Raw genomic sequence first — 20,530 nt, 5'->3', positions numbered from 1 at the left:
ACTGTGACTGTTATAACGTAGTTCTAATTCTCTACAAATAGAATATATTTGCGCATGGCAAGTACATTTATTTAAATTACCTTTTTCCCTAAAAATGTTTTCTTATTCAAGAAGAAATATAATAAGCTGTCCTGGATATAAAGAGTTTGCACGTAAGATATAGTGGATTCAACAGGATGCTCTGGAGAAGGAAAGAGTGAGACAGAAATGAACAGTCTGCTACCATCCTAAGGGAACCAAAGATTAAAGGAAAGAGAATACGTCTAAAATTAAAACAGAAATTACAGTTATACACTGAAATCATTTAACATTATTTAATCATATTGTCAGGGGAACAGTTAACTGACCAGCCTTTCACGTCTGTTAGTATAGTCATCCCTCCGTATCTGTGGGGCTTGGTTCCAGGACCCCCATGGATGCCAAAATTCACAGATGCTGGAGTCCCTCAATTAAACTGGGGCAGTATTTGCATATAACCTACGTACTTCCTCCCATGTATTTTACGTAGTCTCTAGATTGCTTGTAATATCTAATATAATGTAAATGCTATGTAAATCGTTATGTCACCTTGTTTTTTATTTGTATTATTTTTATTATTGCACTGTTATTTTGTGTTTTTGTTTTTTTTTTGTTTTGCTTTGAGACAGTCCTGCTCTGTCACCCAGGCTAGAGTGTTGTGGCACTCCCTGCAATCTTGATCTCCTGGACTCAAGCAATCCTCTGGCCTCAGCTTCTCCAGTAGCTGAAATTACAGGTGTGTGTCACCATGCCCAGCTAATTTCTTTATTTTTTGTAGGGATGAGCTTTCTCCATGTTGCCCAGGCTGGTCTCAAAACTCCTAGACTCAAGTGATCCATCTGCCTTGGCCTCCCAAAATGTTGGAATTACCGAGTAAGCCATTGTGCCTGGCCTGCTTTTTATTATTCTTAAGTATTATCAATTTGCAGTTAGTTGAATTCATAAAGGTAGAACTCAAAGATACAAAAAGCTGGCTGTATAATTAAAATTTTTTTATTTAACATTTGTATTCTATTATATAATAACTTCTAACGTGACTCTAAGGTTGTTTATGTCTTTGTGTAATATAGAAATAAAACATTACAGGAAAATATTTTGATTTATAAGTTCTTAAATTTTCACCAGAGGTTTGGAAAAGAAGCAGAGAAATTTGGGAGGACAATATCTTCACATAAACTCACATGGTGCACAGACTTAAAATAAGTTAGTATATATTTACTCTGCATCATCTTTTCTGAATTTCCAGTTCCTATTAAAGTATCTGATTTTCAACAGACAATCTGTAGTCATGATCACAGTGCTCTGAGTCCATGGTCTATTTAATCAGTTCTGATATCCAAGGTACGAAATCTTGTAACCATCACTAGAGTGGAGAGAGGTAGTCACCACTTTTAGATTACCCTCCAAACAAGTCTACCTTTCATCATAAATTACATGATCAGAGATGAAGAAGAAAACATCTAAAGAGTGTACATCTTCCTCCAACTAAAATAATGACTCTTTTCTAGGAATGAAGGATCTGGATCTACTTCAGGGTAGAAAATAGAGGAAGAAGAAGGATGATGCCCTAGGACACTTTGAACCTGCCCTAGACTAAGACTTGGGAACAAACACAGAGGTTAATTATTTGTGGTCTTTTGGAGGTGAATATCTTCCTTTAATCCATACACTGTAAGTATTTACATATTTGCACATTCATTCAAGAGTTATTGACAAAATTAACATTATGCTGCCAGATATTTTTCTGAGCATCAGTGATACAGCAGCAGATAAGCTAGACACACATGGTTCCTGTTCTCACTGAGTTTAAAAGCTTAGGTGTGAGACAGGAGAATACGGTCTGGAGGCAGGGAACCTAAGGCTGATTCATGCTGACTTCCTAGAACTGAATTAAAAGGAAAATCCCACCTCTTCATCCCCAGATAAGAAAAGGATCAATGGCTACTCCCTTTGCACCTCCCCCTTCCATGCCTCACAGATGAAAAATTGAAAATGCCTCTGATTGGTCATTTCCTCCAACCATCAGACAAATAAACCAAGTCTTTATTTGCAAAGAGTGTAACTTTGTAACTTCACTTCAGCCTCTGATTGGTCACTTACTGCAACCAATCAGATTGGTTGTGGGCCAAGTCTTCACTTACATAGCTTGTAACCAAGTAATCAATGGGAATCCTCTAGAGTATTTAGATCCCAGAAAATTCTGTAATCAATGCTCTTGAATCACTTGCTGGAGCCAGATCCCACTCTGTGGAGTGTACTTTTGTCTCAATAAATCTATATTTTCATTGCATCATTCCTTCATTGCTTTGTGTGTGCATTTTATCCAATTCTTTGTTCAAAATGCCAAGAACATGGATGACTTGTAGTCAAGAACCTCCAGCAGTAACAGGTGGACTATGGACAATTAAACCAACAGATATATATATATATATATATATATATATATATATATACATGTATATACATATATATATATATATATGTAGAGAGAGAGAGAGAATACTGTTAGAATAAGGTAAGTGCATTGTTATAGCATCACAGAGTGGGAGCCCCTAATTTAAACTTAAGGAGGAGTAGTCGAGAAAAGCTTCTTGGAGGAGGTGACATTTAAACTTCTGCCTAAAGATGGATAGTATTTAGCCAGGGGCAAACTGTAGTGTTAAAGATAAGCACCTGCAAAGCCATACTTAGGAAAGCCAGAAAGACTGAAAGGAGACCTGGAGGGATGAAATGGAAAATGCAGAAGTTTGGGAGCGCAGAGGTAGAGGCTCAGAGGCAGAGGAGATACTGAATTTCTTAAGGACAGGAAACACAGCATATCTTCCTGATTTAATAATTGCTAGATTATACACTGTAAGTGCTCCATCAATATTTATGGCATATCTACTGGGAATCTCTGGCTGCTATAAACCGAAAGTTCTTCTAAATTCTCCATATGGTTATTCTTTAAAAATGTTTATTAGGTTTTGTTTTGTTTTAAGGTAGGTTTGGGCGGTGTGTGTGTGTGTGTGTGTGTGTGTGTGTGTGTGTGTACTAATAATACCTTTTCACAGCTCCACAGGCCCCCATCACCTCCTATTGTTTTATTTCTGACTACTCACCTTCAAGTACTTATGCTGCAATACCTGGTTTAGGATTTATCCTGGAGGAAATTGAACTAAGAATGCAATCCACGCTAGTAAACAAATATGGGAATAGCTTATTGATAGATTAGTTCCCAGTGTGAGTGATATTAATGTGTGCAAGGCATATTAAGTTCTAAGCCAAGGCATGCAATCTCAACTTAAAAGATAATCATTTATCCCCAAATTTGAATGAAATCTGAATCCCTGCTGTGCTGTTTTTTCTTGCATAAAATGGTTTGTAAGAGGCATTAACAACTCCGCTATGAAATAGTTCATAGCTACATTATGTCATTTGCTATACTTTTTGTGCACTAATGTTCCAGAGAAAAACTTGGGAAACATGCTCAACTGTGCAGCAAGTGCTGGACTGTCAACAATTTTAGCTTAATATATAAAATAAATCACAATTTTCTAATACATTTTCCAACATCAGGGACATGTAGTTCATAAGAAGAAATAAAACTGCAACATATAAATCATGAAATGATTCCTTTCTAAGAGTCAAGGGGACTGAATTGGCAGCTAAAATAGAAATAGTGTTTTGGATGTAATAGTCAAGTGTTTAAAAACAAATTACCTTTTTGTTCTGCTAGCATTTTAAAAAAATCCTCAAAAAAGCTTCTGGAGAATCACGGCCTGTTATAATAAACCATAATAAAGTAATTACAGCTTAGTTTCTGTAAAGGTTCTTGCCATGTAAATGTTCATTTATCTGAAATTTGCTTAAAACAAATAGATTAGATTCATTTCAGGAACAAGAATGACATGACTTTTTTGTTAACACTGATTAATGATTTCAGTTCCTAATGTCATTAGTCGACTATCATCATTTCACCATTTGAAAAATGGTCTCCAGGATCTCCGGGGCTCATCTAGACATGAATTTTTGCCCATTTCTTATATTCTACTGACCTCTAGAGACTATACGTGTGTGTATATAAATCACATGGGATATGTGATTATAAATACATATAACATATATATCATAAATGCCATATAGATCAAGAATAAAACGATTTTTGTCACATAAAGTCTATTTCATTTAAAAACATAGCTCAATTACATACCTTTTCAAACAAAATGTTATTTGTGAATGTTTAATACTAAGCAGGTTGATAACGCTCGCCCTCATGTTCTTTGCTTGGATGAATGATGTGCAGAACTCAGAGAAGACTAACAGACAAACTGATTCTATCTTTGGTTTGTGGCCTGCATCAACAGTTAAGTGATAACGGAGAATTCAGAAACCCTGGTCTGCTTTTTCAATAAAGCCAGATTTATGTTTAGCTGGGACAAGATTATATTATATGAGAATCTTCTCCCCCAAAATCATACCTGCCTGTATTTATTTTCCAGCTCTCCTCCTGATGAGGCGAGGCACGTAAGACGTATAGGTAGCCTAGTGTGGGCTCTGCTGGCTTTGTAGCTCTTGATTTTTTCTCTCTCTCAATGTCTTTGATTACTAAATATATCCACAACTGAAAATTCAACATGAAAATGATATCTAATTTCAGATTAGATCATAAGCTCCTTAAGAATTGTGTCTTTTTCATTTTGGCATCCCTGGTACCTAGCATACTGTGTGTCAGATTGTGGGAAATTAATAACATCAGCTGGAAAAAAAAACACAATATTTTATCAGGAATGTACTCACACTGTGTCTTATTAGGAATACACCCATTTATTCTCTTTCTGTCTCTCTCTGGAAATAGATATAGATAATGATATATGCATATACGTATATTCTCTATATGTACATACGTGTGTATATACGTGTCTGTATATAAATGTAAACACAAATACAAATGCTAAGAGGAATCTTCTACATACAGAACACATGACTAGATTTGTTAATGAATGTAAGTTTTCTTACATTTTCAGTTTTATGTACTATATTACTGTTTTTCATTTAAAATAGGGATTGAAAACTATTGCTCATTACGCTACATCATCAATTGCACCTGAACATTCAACAACTTCAAGTAGGTTTCTTTATAACAGGTTCAGTTTTAATCTAGTGATAAAAGGATATTTTTAAAAGTGCCACTGGAGCAATACCACTTTTTGTCTTTTAGCATATTGTGTCAATTATATTATATAGTATATATTACAGAGCATATATATTATATTGTATATATTTATTGCTTATGTTATACGTTTAGAAACAGAAACAGCTTGAGAATTTGCATTAAGCCCCTCAAACTGCTACCGATTATTAATAAACATGTTTGCCAAATAGAGATGACAGAAGAGAGGAGTGGTAGTGTGGCCGAGTGGTCTAAGAGATGACAGAAGAGTGCATTATTTGATGAGACACTGGTACAAAGTGGCAGATATAACCACAGGATTTTGAAAATGTCCAAGCCACAATTGATGTACACAAATATGAGAGGAAATCAACGTTTTTTTTTGCTTTGCTTTTTTCGAGACAGGGTTTCGCTCTGTTTCCTGGGCTGGAGTCCAGCGGTGCGATCTCTGCTCATTGCAACCTCCACCTCCAAGGTTCAAACAATTCTCATGCCTCAGCCTCCTGAGTACCTGGTATTACAGGCTTGTGCCACCATGCCCGGTAATTTTTGTATTTTTTGTAAAGATGAGGTTTCACCACTTTGGCCAGGCTGATCTCAATTCCTGGCCTCAAGCAATCCATCCACCTCGGCCTCCCAAAGTGCTGGGATTACAGGGGAACCATTGCACCCGGCCTCAAGTTTTGATTCTGTAGTAATATTCGGTAGATAGAATCCTGCTCCCTGTTCTGCAGACCTGGAAGGTGGTCTGGTGACTCCTGTCCTATTCTGCGGTAACAACATTTCTGGCAAGGTCAGCCCCACCTCCTGTCCTTTCACCATTTCCTTGTGGTATGTAAGAGGCTTTCAGTGGGTCAAATCCTAAAAATAAATAACTTATCAAGGACTGACTGGCACCCAGTTAATGATAAAAATGAGAATGGCAGAGGATAAGTAATTGGGATTTGGGCAGGAATAGCTTACTTTTGTACTTAATCCTAGAGGAACATGCTAATCAGAACCCTGATCCACTGTAGAAGGTACGCCTGCTTGATCTGTGTGGTCTTGTAGTAAAATTCCAGCTAGGTCGAATTCCCAACTAGCTAATTAAGAATGGTGGCTGTTCTGGTGAGAGGGGAGAGAAATGTTATAGGCAATACAATGAAAGCATTATTTGGCATCATTGATTTACTTTTCTGCTCCTTAAACAGGTGGTAAGATATTGATATATAAGCAGCTATAGTAAACCACCATTTGTAAATAGAAAGATGTCCCCCCAAATTTAAATTTATCCAGTCAACTTTAGTGAATAGTTATAGAAAACAGCTTTTTCTACACAATTACCTCTTCTGAATGATAAGTCACTAGTTTGGATTTTGCTGCTCAAATTTGCCCTTGCATAGCATTAGAGAAACGGTTCACATCAGGTAGCTAGGAAAAAGACAGGGGAGTCAAGGAAGAAATCTGGATAATCCCCATGCTGGAAATTCAAACGCTGGATAATCAGGACCTAACTCTATAAGCAATTATGATTCTGTCCAGTTAAGAGAAATTTGTAATCCATTCAGTTTCAAGCCTATAAAGGTACATTTCTCAAAAACTTGTATTTTGGCCTCCGATGGCTTAAAAAGTTCTCCTTACTAGATTGTCTCCAATTACAGAAATCCTTCCCAAGTACAAGGCTGCAGAAGTATATTAAACCTGCAGGATATCATGTAGCTGGCTGTTTTACAGAGCTTTACAGCACACGCGATTGCGATGCATGATGTAATATGATTGAAGCAATTCACCACAATCTAATGCTGCTTATTCAGGTCACAGGTGTCGGCTTACGTATAGGGGCAGAGAGGTAAACTGTCTTTGACTAGCAGGCTCGGAATAGTAAGCAAAGGGAGGTACAGAAAAATTTATACTAACTTTAAGAATTCCCCTGACTCACACACACAAAGGTTAGGGCTACTATGGATTTCAGTAAATCTCTGGCTTGCCTAGCAACAATAAAGGAACCTCAGTGACCACAGATCTGTGAGTCAGGATGAGGCTTGGCTACAACTGTCAGACTGTCAGAAGAACTGAAATCAATGATGAGAAGGTAGCTCAGGGGTGGGGTGCAACTTTGGATCTGCATCAAAATGTGGTTGGTGCCTAACAAATAACAGATAATAATGATTGTAAATTTCCATTATACTAAGACACATATGTCCAGTGAAAATAAAAATGTGTATGTTATGGTTTTGTGAGTGCTGATTTTTGCAGGGTTTTTAGAACCCTCTGCAAACACACAGTAGCAAAACAGTCAAATGAGGCAGGCTGGAGGAAACAGAAAAGAAAATCCACCTACATTCAAGGTACAAGACAATAATTTCTAAGCCTTTGGGATCTATTTTTTTCTTTGCATTGTAATGCAGTCAAGTGTATGAGTGATGCCTTTTGTGTTTGATAATGTCAAGTGTGAATGTCATGGGCAGCCCCCCATCTCTGATAGTATTAAAATGGTGGGAAGATGAAAAGCTTGGAAAAGTAAATGGAACAAATTAAATTAAAGTGGTTGGAGGACAAGGAAAGTCACTCATCTATAGTTTGGTTTTGAGGTGATGTTGGTGACCGTGTCCACCTGAATAGGCTGGTAAAATCAGCGTTCCGGAGGAAAAGAATGACACTCCACCTACTTAATTGTACTAATAATTGTTTTTGCTCCTTCTCATTGTGAAGTATGTTGAAAAGAAAACAGCGTATATCTTCACATACACACTTCCATTGTATAGTTAGTCTCCACAGCTGAGCTTGTCAGACAAATACACTAGACGACAAAGAGTTCAAGGTAAGTTAGTCAAGGTTTACAGAAAGTAACTGACAACACAGGCAATTCAGAGAGGCAATTAATTCTAATAAATAAAGTATATATCTTTTTAGAGAGATGAAAACCCTCAAAGATCATAAAAATCCATCGTAATCAATGTCAAGAAACCAGAGGTGAACATAACACTAATTGATTATACGGAAATAGCACGGAGAGAACATCACACCTTCTAAACCATGGGTCTGATCTCCGATGAATGGTGAAGGTTTTTCTTATGAAAACATGAAAACAAATGCATATACACAAAATCCCTATCTAATGAGGCCATGACATCTGCAGTACAAACAAGAAATTGCAATAATTATAATAGGAAGGTGTTTCCTTACTGCTGAAATCTAGGCTAATGCAACAGATTATTCACAGGCTTCCAGCCTCTAGACTAGGAGTTCTCAACAGTATTGCTACAAGGGAAAGATAGAGACTACTGGTAGCAGTACCTCCGTAAGGCTGCAATTTAACGGAAGAGTAGGTACCCTGTAGATAGATGTTTCAGAATCTCTGGGAAGGGTGTGTTGTGTGGTGGAGCCTGCTCTTCCAGTACTTCCCCATTCACAGCCAGAGCCTGAACTCCTCTAAAAGCTGCCAGATCACCTCTCTCCAGTGGCTATCAAATACCTTGGCTTGCCATTCAAAACTCTCCATCATACTAGCATCAGTCATTCTTTTTTGGCATGCATGCCCTGTGCCCACACTGATTTTGCTGATGGGAATTATTTTATGTTTTCATTTTCCACTCCTAATTCAAAGACACGCTCCTCAGGATCCTCTCAACTTGCAGTGAACTTTTCTCCCCTGCTCTCCTAAGGGAGGGAGTTAAGACCTGGCACTTTTAGTCCAGAAGGCTATTTGGCTCCTATTTTGTATCTTCATCAGATTCTCAGTGAGTGGAGAGACACCTCTTGTTGTTGTTAGGGGTGCGATTTGGCACACTTAACTCATGGTACTTTGGATATCGTCAGTGCTTGATAGCTACTATTAAAAAAAAAAGAGAACAAGAGGCAAACAACAAACAAACTCTACTAGAAAGTAACATCTCTCATCAAGTTGTAAAGCTTTCCTTATTTAAAGACAGAAGAAAAAAACAAAACAAAAAAACACCACTATGGGTCAAGTACAAAAAAAATGTATTTGAATCAAATAAAAATAAAAAAGTCTGGAGAACGTCCTTATCCCAGTGGACTTACAGCGCTAATTACAAAATAGAAGTAGCTGACACTTATGCCTTCTAAATATAAACCTTTTCGTCCCAGAAAAGAGAAATGAATGGGTGTTAAATCAAAACATCCTATGGAGCATTTCCCACCTCAGGAATGAAAACTGACAAAGAAGCGATTCTATGCCAAAGAGGAATCCACCAGCAAAGAACCAGGTCTGCTTAAGGTAAGAAAAACGAAAGCTCTCCCACATAGGTTACACTCTTGTCCTGTCTGCAAGTGCTTTTGTATTACCCAATGCCCCATTCTCATCGGAAAAAAACATATATGATTCTCTTCCACTATTGAAATCAGTTAATTGATCATTTCCAAAAATAAATACTACCATAGATAGAGGTCACTGGTTCTGAAATTGCATCAGTTTGTGTCTGGGTACTAGATTCCTGGGCTCCTCTGGGACGTCTTTGTCATTTTATCACAGTGATTACAAGCAGAGTACTTCCAGCGTGGATGCCCTCAGTTTCTAGCGCTTATGTTTGCTCTCTGCATTCCTATTTTTTCCATCAAGCCTTATAGCTTTTGCTTTGGAAATCTGGCACTTAATATCCAATGTTAATTACATTTTCTATTCTGAGGAAAATCCTATTGGGTTAATTTTTCAAAATCATATAATGAAAGAACTTCAGTGACAAATCATGTAAGTTTTCGATTGTTTTTTACGGGTAGATCTATTAAGCACTTAATATTCAGTGGGAAAACAGTCTCAGAGCAATGAAATTCTATTACTTTAGAGGTTGCATGCTTTTAATTTCTTAATATTTCATTACATGTTGGCAACTGGTGCATATTTTTATAATGCGTTTGATCATTACTCTTCTCAGGGTATTCTATTTCAGTTCTTCCTCTGACATCATATTTGCATGTTAAAGGGTTTTAGCATTCAGGGATGAAATGTTCTGAATAGTAATGTGCAGTTAAGTTGATTTTTTAAAAACGGAAAACAGCAAACAGACATTATATATGGGGACTAAAGAGAACAATCTCATAATTTTAAAATCGAACTCAAGTTTTAATAGCTTTCTATAGAACATCATAAACGGTAATGATTCAATATAATTCATTAATTAGCAAATTATGCAAAATGCTATCAGTAGAATTTGGGGAGAAGGATCTTTTTCCTTGGCTTTTATAAGTCTACTGCATTTCTTTTTTTCCTGTAAAAAAATGGTCTTTTCTTTGCTCTCCAGCAACATCTACTGGAAAATTCAGAAAAATGCTATTTATATGAATCAAATAGTTTGAGTAAGGACAGTTTTGATTACCATCTGCCTAAAAAGTGCACGCTGATCTACAATCCAGTTTACAATGAAATTATTTCTGCTTACTTGAGTTCTATTTTGATCTCTAAGAAAAGGATAGTTATTTGGTGATGCAAATAGCCAAGTTGCAACTTCAAATTTATCATCACCTCACTTGGAAGAAGTCATTTTCATAAATAAAAGCAAAGCACATATGATACAGACAACATATTTCTTTTGGCCCATCTTTTCAACACTTGCCACGTCTTTAAGAAATAATCATCATTATCAGCAGCAGAATAACAGCCTTCAATAGCTAGGTATAGCTAGAATCAGAGAAAAGATTTCAAGCAAGAAAAAACGATGTAGAAAAAAACGAGATTGAATTTGAGAAAAGCTACCTCAAGATTCTGCAAAGTTTCTTAAGTTGAAAAAAAAAAATTACATGTGATGATTTTAAAACTCACTGTACTACCACCAGCACGATTACATCAAATGTCCGACAGCAGTGTCTTTTTCCCTTGTCCACATCTTTCCCTTTTTTTTTTTAACCATGAGGAGAAATTAAGTTTCCCCACATCTGTAACGGGGGCTTCCCAGGGAACTTCCGCCGGAGATTATCTCTGGATGATGAAGTATGATCAGACCCATAGTCCATTTGGTCTTTACTCCCCACTACTCAGCAGTTTCTGATGTCCTCATAAAATTGGATTCACAGGCTGCACCCACAAGATGCCATTAGATGGTCTGGCAAACACGAGATATGCCAGGGAATGATATTGAGGAGCAAGTCCGGTTGGGAAACTTGGAAGAAAAAATCTTATCCCCAAACATATACATAAAATATCCTCCCATCCGTGGCCACTGAAATCAACAACGCCATAGTATAGCAGTTCTTTCTCAGACCAAACCTAGTACAGGCACTGAAGTCACCCTTGTACATATCATTCCAGAGGAGCATTTTTTAAACAGAATTTTGTACTTTTAATATTCAGATTTTCTCATAAAAACATTTAAAAATGAATTGAAACATTCTATGCTCTTAGGAAAAATCCTAGATATCATCTGAATTTCTGTTATCCTTAATTAGAAACTTGGCTGATTAGAGGTGGGGTTTTTTTTCTCTTTTCTGCTTTCTCAAATCTCAGTTTATTCATGTCAGCAATAAATTTTAGCAGCAGAAGCAATGAACACAGAATCAACAAAGACTGAGGTTAAAAACAAATAATCAAAACTTTAAAACAACAGAAGTAGCAACAGAAATCAACTACGGGGAGATTAGCATGTATTGCATTATTGTGTTTGTTCAATGTTAAAATAGATATGAACCTTTTAAGCTTCACCCCAAAGCTCTTTAAAGGAGAAATGCCATCAGATATAATCCACAACTCTCATTCATAGCACAAAAAAGGGACATATTCCTAAAAGCCACCCACAGTGAAAATCCATATGTATTCCACATTTAGGATCCTGATGCAAAGTTCCGACTTGAAGCTGGTAATCAGCCCCTCCATTATTGAACCGCTTGGAATCCAGAAAGGTTTATCCAACAGCACCACCAGAGTTAACTCCCATTTCAAACTGTCATAATTCAGTTATCCTAATTATTTATCAGATCCCTTTTTACAACATGCCCTAACCTGATGTTTTAACTTCATATTTCATTTGGGACAATACTTAATCTCCATTTATGAAACATCAACCTGACACAGGTTAAGGAGATATAAGAAGCGCTTCACCCACAAGATCAAAGCCAAACAAACCCCGGCAGCTCGACTTAAATAAACTCTACCCTTGCTTAAACCTCCGGTGAAAAATTATTATAACACATCAGAAGTTCAGTTAGAAGAAAAATTTCAAATGCCAGCTGTCTCCCAGGGTTTAAGTCCCGGAGTTCAAAAGCAGTATCAATTGGATTATTTCTCTTTCCGTTAGCTGTTTAGAATTTAACGTAATGCAAAGTGCTATTCTGATCAAAATCATCTTTCTCATCTCTCTCCTTAAATAAAGCGGAGGAGAAATCATTCAGTATAAATGCATTTACTATACAAATCTATTTTCAATTGAATTTGCTGCATGCTCTAATTCATCAAAATTAATACAGGTACTTTCTATGTTAAACAAAAGGAAGCCGACTGAAAAATCGGCTTCTGCTGCGGATGCCTTTCTCAATTACAAAACGGTGAAAACAGAGATTTAACTAAGCCACTCGGTCAAACCCTCCGGTCGGCGCTTACCTGCCTCAGCTGAAGGCTTCCTTCCCTTGTTAGCAGCGTGCAGCATCTCTAGCTCGCTCCAATCCTCACCACCGGTCTCAAATTACACTGCTAAGTCCACCCCCCGCCTTTTTTTTTTTTTTTTCCTTCTTCTTTTTCTTTTTTTTTTTTTTTTTTTTTTTCTTTATCTTTTTTTTTTTTTTTTTTTTTTTCCAGCAAGAAAATGCTTATTGAAAGTGATTAGTTTTTGTTGTCCCTTTTAAGTCCTTCCTGCGGGAAGGAACAGGGGAGCAATGTGACGCCACCTTTTAATCTTTTGTAAGAGTGAAAAGGCAGAAAAGGAACGCTCGATCAAACTGAGCTGCACACATGCCTAAAACTCGCAGGAGAGGCTGCTGCTGCCTGGCGAAAGCACCGCTAGGCTTGAGTGTAAGAACAGAGAAGAGAGGAGAGTCAATGAATTGTGACAACGTATGTGCATCAAAGGCAGGAGGAGAGAGAGAACAATGAGCGAGGGAAAGGCAGCGAGGAGAGAGGGATAGAAGCAGACAGAGAGAGAGAGAGAGAGAGAGAGAGAGAGAGAGAGAGAGAGAGAGAGAACATCAAGAAAAGATAGAGCGGGTTTCAGGCAAAGGATTCTCAGAATAAAGCCACAGTGCAGTGTCTGGCAGCTTCTGTTTTTATCTCAGTGAGCATGATACACTGCCTCTCTCATTTAGAAACACATTCGTGTATCTTCCAGGTTTGAAAACTGAGATAATCGCAGTGTGTCTCTGGTTTTGTCTGATTGGCATTTAACTGTGTGGTGTACCTGTGATTTTTTAGGATGCGTTTATGTGCAATTTATTTCGCATATTTATTTATGTAGGCAAAAATGAAAGCTGCTAATTTCTACGGCAATTTGCAATGTAGTTTTACTGGCAGATGGAACTCTACTTATCATAACTGCTGACAAACTGCCATGGGTAAACAAAAGAAGAAACAAATGCTTCTTCGTCTTGATAATTGTCTTAAAGAAAAGGAAAAAGAGCCCACACCAAAATATTAGCACATGCAAAACCTGTGTTTCCTAGTTCAAGTTTCAAAGGTGTTTCTCTTCATTAGCTTTCATTAATAAAGGCAAAATAAAAGGGACGGCATGGTGTCTGAAGGAAAGGTACTGGGAAAGAAGCTATTAGGAAAGTAAAAAACCTAAATTCTTTCTCGTTTCCCTCCAAATGTGACAACAGGATTGCTTTCGTGAGTCCTGGAACAGAGTTTTTGAGTCACTATTGCTACAGACTTTTACTGCATCCTTCTCCCTTCCTGTACCATTTTAAAGTAGGTTCCATTTTTAACACAAAGTCGAAAAGAGATGATTTCCCAATTCAAATTGTTTCAAATGGTGTGTCACCAGCTTTGTTCCATTTCTACTCAACTCTTGCCACATGAGGGCTTGGATTACACAGTTAAATTCCCTAAGTGACCTCTTTTATAAGAATATAAATGGCTGGTTCCAAGGTCAAGTATTTGGTATAAGTTATTGGTGAAAATGATTGCTTGCCTTCCATGGTAAGCTGGACTAAAACAGTAGTAGTGAAAAGGAAGAAGAGATGCCCAAGCTTTGGACTGACCATCTCTTTGAAATTAACCAATTCCAATATCTGAAAGTAAATTCTATGTGCCCTACTTATAAAAATTATCATTTTAGAAACATAAAAAATAGAAAAACCAAAATACACAACCATTTCACTGCAACTTTCTTATGTCCCAACAACGTATCTTTGGACCCTAGGCATCTTGTAATTTGGAACTCCTATGTAAGCCACCAGATATAGAATGAGAATTGGTCCAAGAAAAATAACACTCTCTTCCCCCACACTGGCCACACTGCTGTACCCAAAGAGGGATCGCTTAATCTTGTTACACTCAAAGTGTCATACTTTCAATGGTTTGCCAATAGGAGGGTATGTTTTTCCCTTGGACCCAAATAAAGAAGTAATCCCCACCTCCACCCCAATGTGCTCAGGATGAAACTCTACTTATCATTAAGGCAGAGCAGAGAATGGAGAACACACAGGGGCTGAACAGAAGGCAGCTGGCCTGAGAACAGAGAGTGCTCAGATGTAGAAGGGAAAGGAAGCTGCAAGGCCTGGCTAGCAGGGAGGGAAGTGGTGACTGGTAAATCCGGAATTCTCTGCAGACATTTTGCAGAGTGTATTGGAGGCAGCCTCCTTTAAATGGCATTACTGATACAGGTTCTATAGTTAAAATTTACTTTATACAAAGGAATAAGTGGACCAAGAATTTTCTGCCAATAAAAATAAAGATACAAGGATGCAACTATTTCAGTGCAATAAAAACAGGGGAGGGGGCCCAAGGTTTATTGAAGAGGATCGGCAAAGCATCATCAGTGAAAGACGAAAAGAAATCAAGGCAGACCAAAAGGGAGATTTTTTTAAAGCTATAAATGGCTATCAGTGTTGCTGCTTATTTTTACCACTTTCTTAGTGAGGGGGTGGGTCCCCTGAGTGGATATCATTTGTAGTGGAGTGGATATATATGATATCAAGATATATCTTGAGTGGGGTGGGGGACTAGCTGATTATACTGGGGTGACCAAGTTATATTAATATTTCTTACTGGAATATGACTTTTACATAACTTACTTCTTTGTGGGAGAGCTTTATATTCACATGCTTATATTACAGCGTATGATACGGTAGTTAAGTACTCAGTTTTTGGAACCAGGTTACCCTGCCTAGGATTGAATCACAGCTCCACTACCTAGTTGCTGTGTGACCTTGATTGAGTTAGTTGGTCTCACTATGGGGCTGTGTCCTCATCTTAAGATGGGTGTAAGGCTACCTGCCTCATGGGTTGTCATTAAGAATAAATAAACCCTGCACAGCACATAGCAAATGCATTCATAAATGTTAACTTCTATTGTTAGGAAACCCACTCAACAGCTTTTTAAAGTTTTAAAAATGGATAACATGGGCAATATTTCATCACCTCAAAATGGATGACTCATAAAGACTTCTTTCCACTCTGACCTTCTTTGCAAGCTCTACTTCTTCAACCTCCCCTCTGGGTTTTTCCACTTGGATAAGATGCTTAAAACAACGAGTTCTACAACCCAACTCAAGAACTCACCCTCAAAGCAAGGCCTCTCTCCAAATCTCACCAATGTAAAAATGGAAAATCCTTTGAGCCATTCAGGGCTCAGTTCTTCCCCCTACCCCCACCCACCCCCACTGCCACAATCATTCAATTATCAACAACTTAAATACCATCCCCATGTCTCTTCAAGTTACTGTTTCCAGACCTCTGATACTTCTTGATTTGTGTACTTTTGCCTGGACTGTTGCAGTAATTCTTTAATGCAGCACTTCTTTAGGCTTTTTTTTTTTTTTTTTGCTGAAACACAGGAAGGGTGGTGAAATGCAGCATCCATTCCAGGGGGCATTCCTAGGGTTCTGGCAAGGACTGCACCAGAGATCATAGTATCATCTCTCCCCTTCTCAGGAATGCACTTGGAATCTGAGTGAAGGAGAATGACATTATTCTATGTATGACCTTGAGTCTGCCCTAATGTATAAACCAGCTAATCTGGCAAACTAATTCTTTAATATTAGCATCTTGTTCATTGTGACACTTCTCCCAACTGTCATGACACAGCTATTGAAAACAGCCATTTTAAGAGGGTTTTTTATTTCGTCTCCAATTCATCCTTCTCAAGCCAGAATAACCTTCTTAAAATGCCACTCTGAATGACATCCATTCCCAATAGTTACTGATTGGTCAATTGAAAGTCTGTTTTATTTCATCATCTTATGTATCGGCTTGCAAATCATCTAAGGTTCACAATTCCTTAGGGAATAAAGTGCAGATTTGTTTGCCTCATATTCAATCGCCTCTGCGGTTTGACACCAACCTATCTATGTAAACACTGGTTCTATCCCTACTGCTCAAGAGCTTACTGTACACCCAGCCTGATGCATATGCATCCCTTTCAGAGCCTCAAGTACATTATTCATTCTCTTTAGGATGTCCTCTTCTCCTTCATATCAACATATTTAATTCCAATCATTTTATCAGAGACCAGGACAGGTTACATGTCCTCCACAAGGCTAACCTTGACCTTCCTGGTTTGCAGTGCTGAAATGGTGCTAATTTCCATAGCTATCACAGTGCTCTGGGATGTATCATAATTAGGAGCTTGGCTTGGGGTTAGTACTAAGTACAAATCCCCACCCTGAAATTTGTTTCCTAATTGCGGAACATGGGTCAAATTCCTTTACTCTCTAAACCCTGCTCTCCTGATCTGTAAAATATTGTGAGAACTTAGTAGCGAACACATATAAAGTGATTAGCATAATAGCTAATATATAGCTAACACCTATACAGTAATGAAATAGTTCATAGTAATGGGAATGCTTCTTAAATGACAGGGACTTATCATTGCCTCGAGTTTCTAGCCTCACAACAACTCACCAAATGGCTGTTACTAGAACCACTTTACAGAAGACAAAACTGAGATTTGGCAAAATTAACTTACCTGGCATCACACGAGGAGCAAATGACAAAGCCAGGATATTAACCCTTGTCTTTCTGCCTTCTAGTTATTTTTATCCATGTCAGGCCTTGAGGCTTAGCTTATGCCATATTGTTTTATTATTACTTGGCTTTTCAGGTTTGTGCCCCATTCTTCCATATATAAGTTAAATGAGAACAATATTCATGTTTTAAATACTCTGCAACTTTAGTGCCTCCCACAAATCTGTAAACAAACTAGCTTGCTTACTCGATAAATATTTGTTGACTGATCATCTATGCTCACAGAGATTAAAATTTTTAACCACATTTAATTCAGAGACACTGTTTTCTGGAGGAAATGATTTCATCATGTTTTCTATGAAAACCATCAAAATTATACAAAATAATAGAAAAGACAAACATTACATATAAATGATGTATGTATGGCTGTACAGATAGAAACTAATGAAGTTCTCTACCAAAAAAAAAAAAAAAAAAAAAAGCTGTAGGAAGGTGATACTCATTGATTTGGCTCTTCATACTTGGCATTTACATTCTGCTTGAAGATGGGCCCCTCAGGCCACCCATTCCATGCATGTAAAAGGAAAAGTTACTAGCTGAAAGTCATCCGTTTAAGGTTACACAGAAAGACAGAAATAACCACACAAATATCCACAGCATTTAATCACCTTTAATTCTTTCTTTTTAACTAAATGCAATAATTATGTTCTCTTTTATTTTCTCTCTGGCTAAGTCTATATAATACTAAAACAATCTGGAACAACATAAAAAATCCCAATATGATGTTTTTCTGTGTACATGGTGATGAACGATATTGTTGAATTTTCAACAAGTGGAATAAATGCTTTTATTTGAAATATATATTTATATCTACATGAGCACGTATCATGGTCTCCGCCTGTCTGCACGCAAATGAAAACCAATACAACTAAGATGAGGAACCGCCTGTGCTCTCCATATTAGGATAATCAATGGTGTCACACACTTACTGTCTTGAAATATTTGCATAAACTTCATTAAGTCAGGGTACTTTTATGGTTGCTGTTATTGTTTTTCACTGCTATATTCCTAGTACTTAGACCAGTGCCAACACATGATGAGTGTTCAGTACATATAGGTCTGATAAATGAATGGGCCATTCCATTTTGCCTATATTCATCTATTTCTGGCAATGTTTTAAAATCTGGTCTACATACCTCCAAACACAGTTTGTACCCTGCTATTTTTCTCCCTATGTTTTCCTTTTCCATGGAATGATTTGTTCAACGTATGCTATCCTTTGTTCAATTTAAGATATTTCTCCATCCAAAAATATTTTTTCTACATTATATTAGCTCGTAGTAAATGCTCTTTTCTCTCATTTCTAAGCACCCATTGCTCACATTTTAATACATATAATTTTCCAATTAATCTTGTCCTGCCTCTGGATATCTCATGCTTTTGGTGAACTACTTTCTTCTAATATTACTAGGTCATTTTTATTTGATTCATATCTTACTTCGTCACATAGATTTTAAGTATACTGAAGGTTACATGAGTAAAGTATCTTTTTTGAATAATATACATTGCTATTCCTTTGAGCACTACCTTGTGCCTAGAATGTGCTTATTAAAAAAGACGTGTTCATTTGGTGAGCATGCAATTTTGATGGGCAGGCAATTCTCTTATTCAGAAATTATGTGAAAGAGCTTATAATTCAGTCCTTGGCCATTTAAAAACTGTTGTTAAAATACAGCTAGTATAGTGCAAAAGTGCATAAATTTTTTTGTAGCTTTTTTACCCTGAGGTGATATGAAAGGCCATTTATTTATTTACTTTGGTATGTATTTTGTGTGTGTACACATGCTGTGCATCAACCAGTGTTCAAGTTGGTGTCAAAATTAGCTCATCCCAACAAATTGAGATTCTTGTGGTAGGAAGAATTAACAACTGCCCTCTGGAAGAACATTGTTTTCTAATCATTTATACATTAGTTGGAAGTCAGCTGTGTTGACCCATGGGCAGCTAATCCTCAGAGAGAGAGTTCTCAATTCTATAGGGTCTCTTCTATGGGGTCATTGCAGGCCCAATTGTACATCCATCTCTTCTAGGAGGTTTGTTTTTCCTTAGGGTGAATACGACAGGGAAGAAACCTCATCTTAATAAGCCTTTTACCTTGGACAAAAGGAGGTTTCTTAGGAAAGATTTTTCACCCTCATAATGCTTCTGTCTGGATTCACTAGAGATTCATGCTCCTGAAATTGCCTACGTATTTTTTCCAAAAAGAAAAAAAAATTATCCAAAATAAGAAAAGAACATAACCTTTGAAGTTTCAAAAAAGCCCTAATGCATCTTTCTTGTTTGTAAAGAGGAGATAATTCCGGTCCATTTTTATATCCGTTTCCAAAATGGCAATGAGTATATAATGTGATTAAAGGTTTGTGATATAGTTTTCTGAAATTAGTTTATTGGCTATAATAATTATATCAGATCTTATGTAGCCAATTAAAACAAATTATTTTACTTATGAAATTGCTAACATTAATTACCATGTTCTGGCATTTTGGTTTTTGTCTGCTGAACAGAAGTCTGTCTTGTCTGTTTTCCATTTCTGTTTTGCATAGTAATTGGAACAACTGCTTAAGTGAAAACCAAAGTCGTGGAGTCACCTTATCATAAAGTAAAAATGGAAAGAAATCAAGAGAGAACCTCAAATCTCTGCTTCCCATGGTGGACAGAATAGAGTTGGCCTCAATGAAACTCTAAGTAAGAATTTACGTTCCTCTCCATTGAGTTGAATACAGGCTTTGGTGGACTATTTGGCTCTTGTTACTGATGTTTTTCAATATGGAACATTTGAAAGCATCCAACCAGAAGTTTCACAATGATCACAGCCTTGAACGTATTCATCAGAAAAACGCATTTGCTGCTACACGTTTTATTTTTCCAGGAACCAGTGTGCTACCCTGTTTGTGGGTTTTTTCAATACTCTTACCCACGACAATCACAAAAGCAATTCACAACCTTACTTATCAGATAGTTCTGTTTTACAATAATCTGGTTGCTATTTGTAAAATCCAGGATAAAACAGTGCAATTTCTGATGCTGAATATCTGAAAAGCTCTGGAAGCTGCTAGGAAGAGATATGCACTAAAATATGTAATGTGATGGAATTACAACAAACAGCCATTCTGGAGGGTGTACACTCTAGTGCATCTCAGAGTACGTGACATTTAATGGTGCTACTTTCAAGATTTGCAAATAAATTCTGGATTTAAACTGCTCCCTTCCACTCACAGTTTTTTTTAGCTCCCATATTTAACTCTTTCATTAAA

General features: G+C 37.1%; 1 protein-coding gene across 9 annotated transcripts in view; it reads right to left on the bottom strand.

The window, feature by feature from the left end:
- The window catches only part of TENM2 (teneurin transmembrane protein 2), a 1,289,478-nt gene that overhangs the window by 675,501 nt on the left and 593,447 nt on the right, over positions 1 to 20,530 (bottom strand). Inside the window, exon 1 of one of the 9 annotated variants that reach the window (XM_037740626.1) lies at positions 12,699 to 13,315. The exons of 7 other annotated variants lie outside the window; for them this stretch is intronic. In XM_037740626.1, coding sequence (XP_037596554.1) covers positions 12,699 to 12,744 — 46 coding nt within the window. In that variant the 5' untranslated portion in view covers positions 12,745 to 13,315. Of the gene's footprint in view, positions 1 to 12,698; positions 13,316 to 20,530 lie in introns of those variants that run through there. One more of the 9 variants, XM_037740628.1, reaches the window with a different exon arrangement.

Source organism: Cebus imitator, unplaced genomic scaffold (genome assembly GCF_001604975.1).
Source record: "Cebus imitator isolate Cc_AM_T3 unplaced genomic scaffold, Cebus_imitator-1.0 Scaffold86, whole genome shotgun sequence".
NCBI lineage: Eukaryota > Metazoa > Chordata > Mammalia > Primates > Cebidae > Cebus > Cebus imitator.
This window is presented reverse-complemented; position numbering and strand designations above follow the sequence as displayed.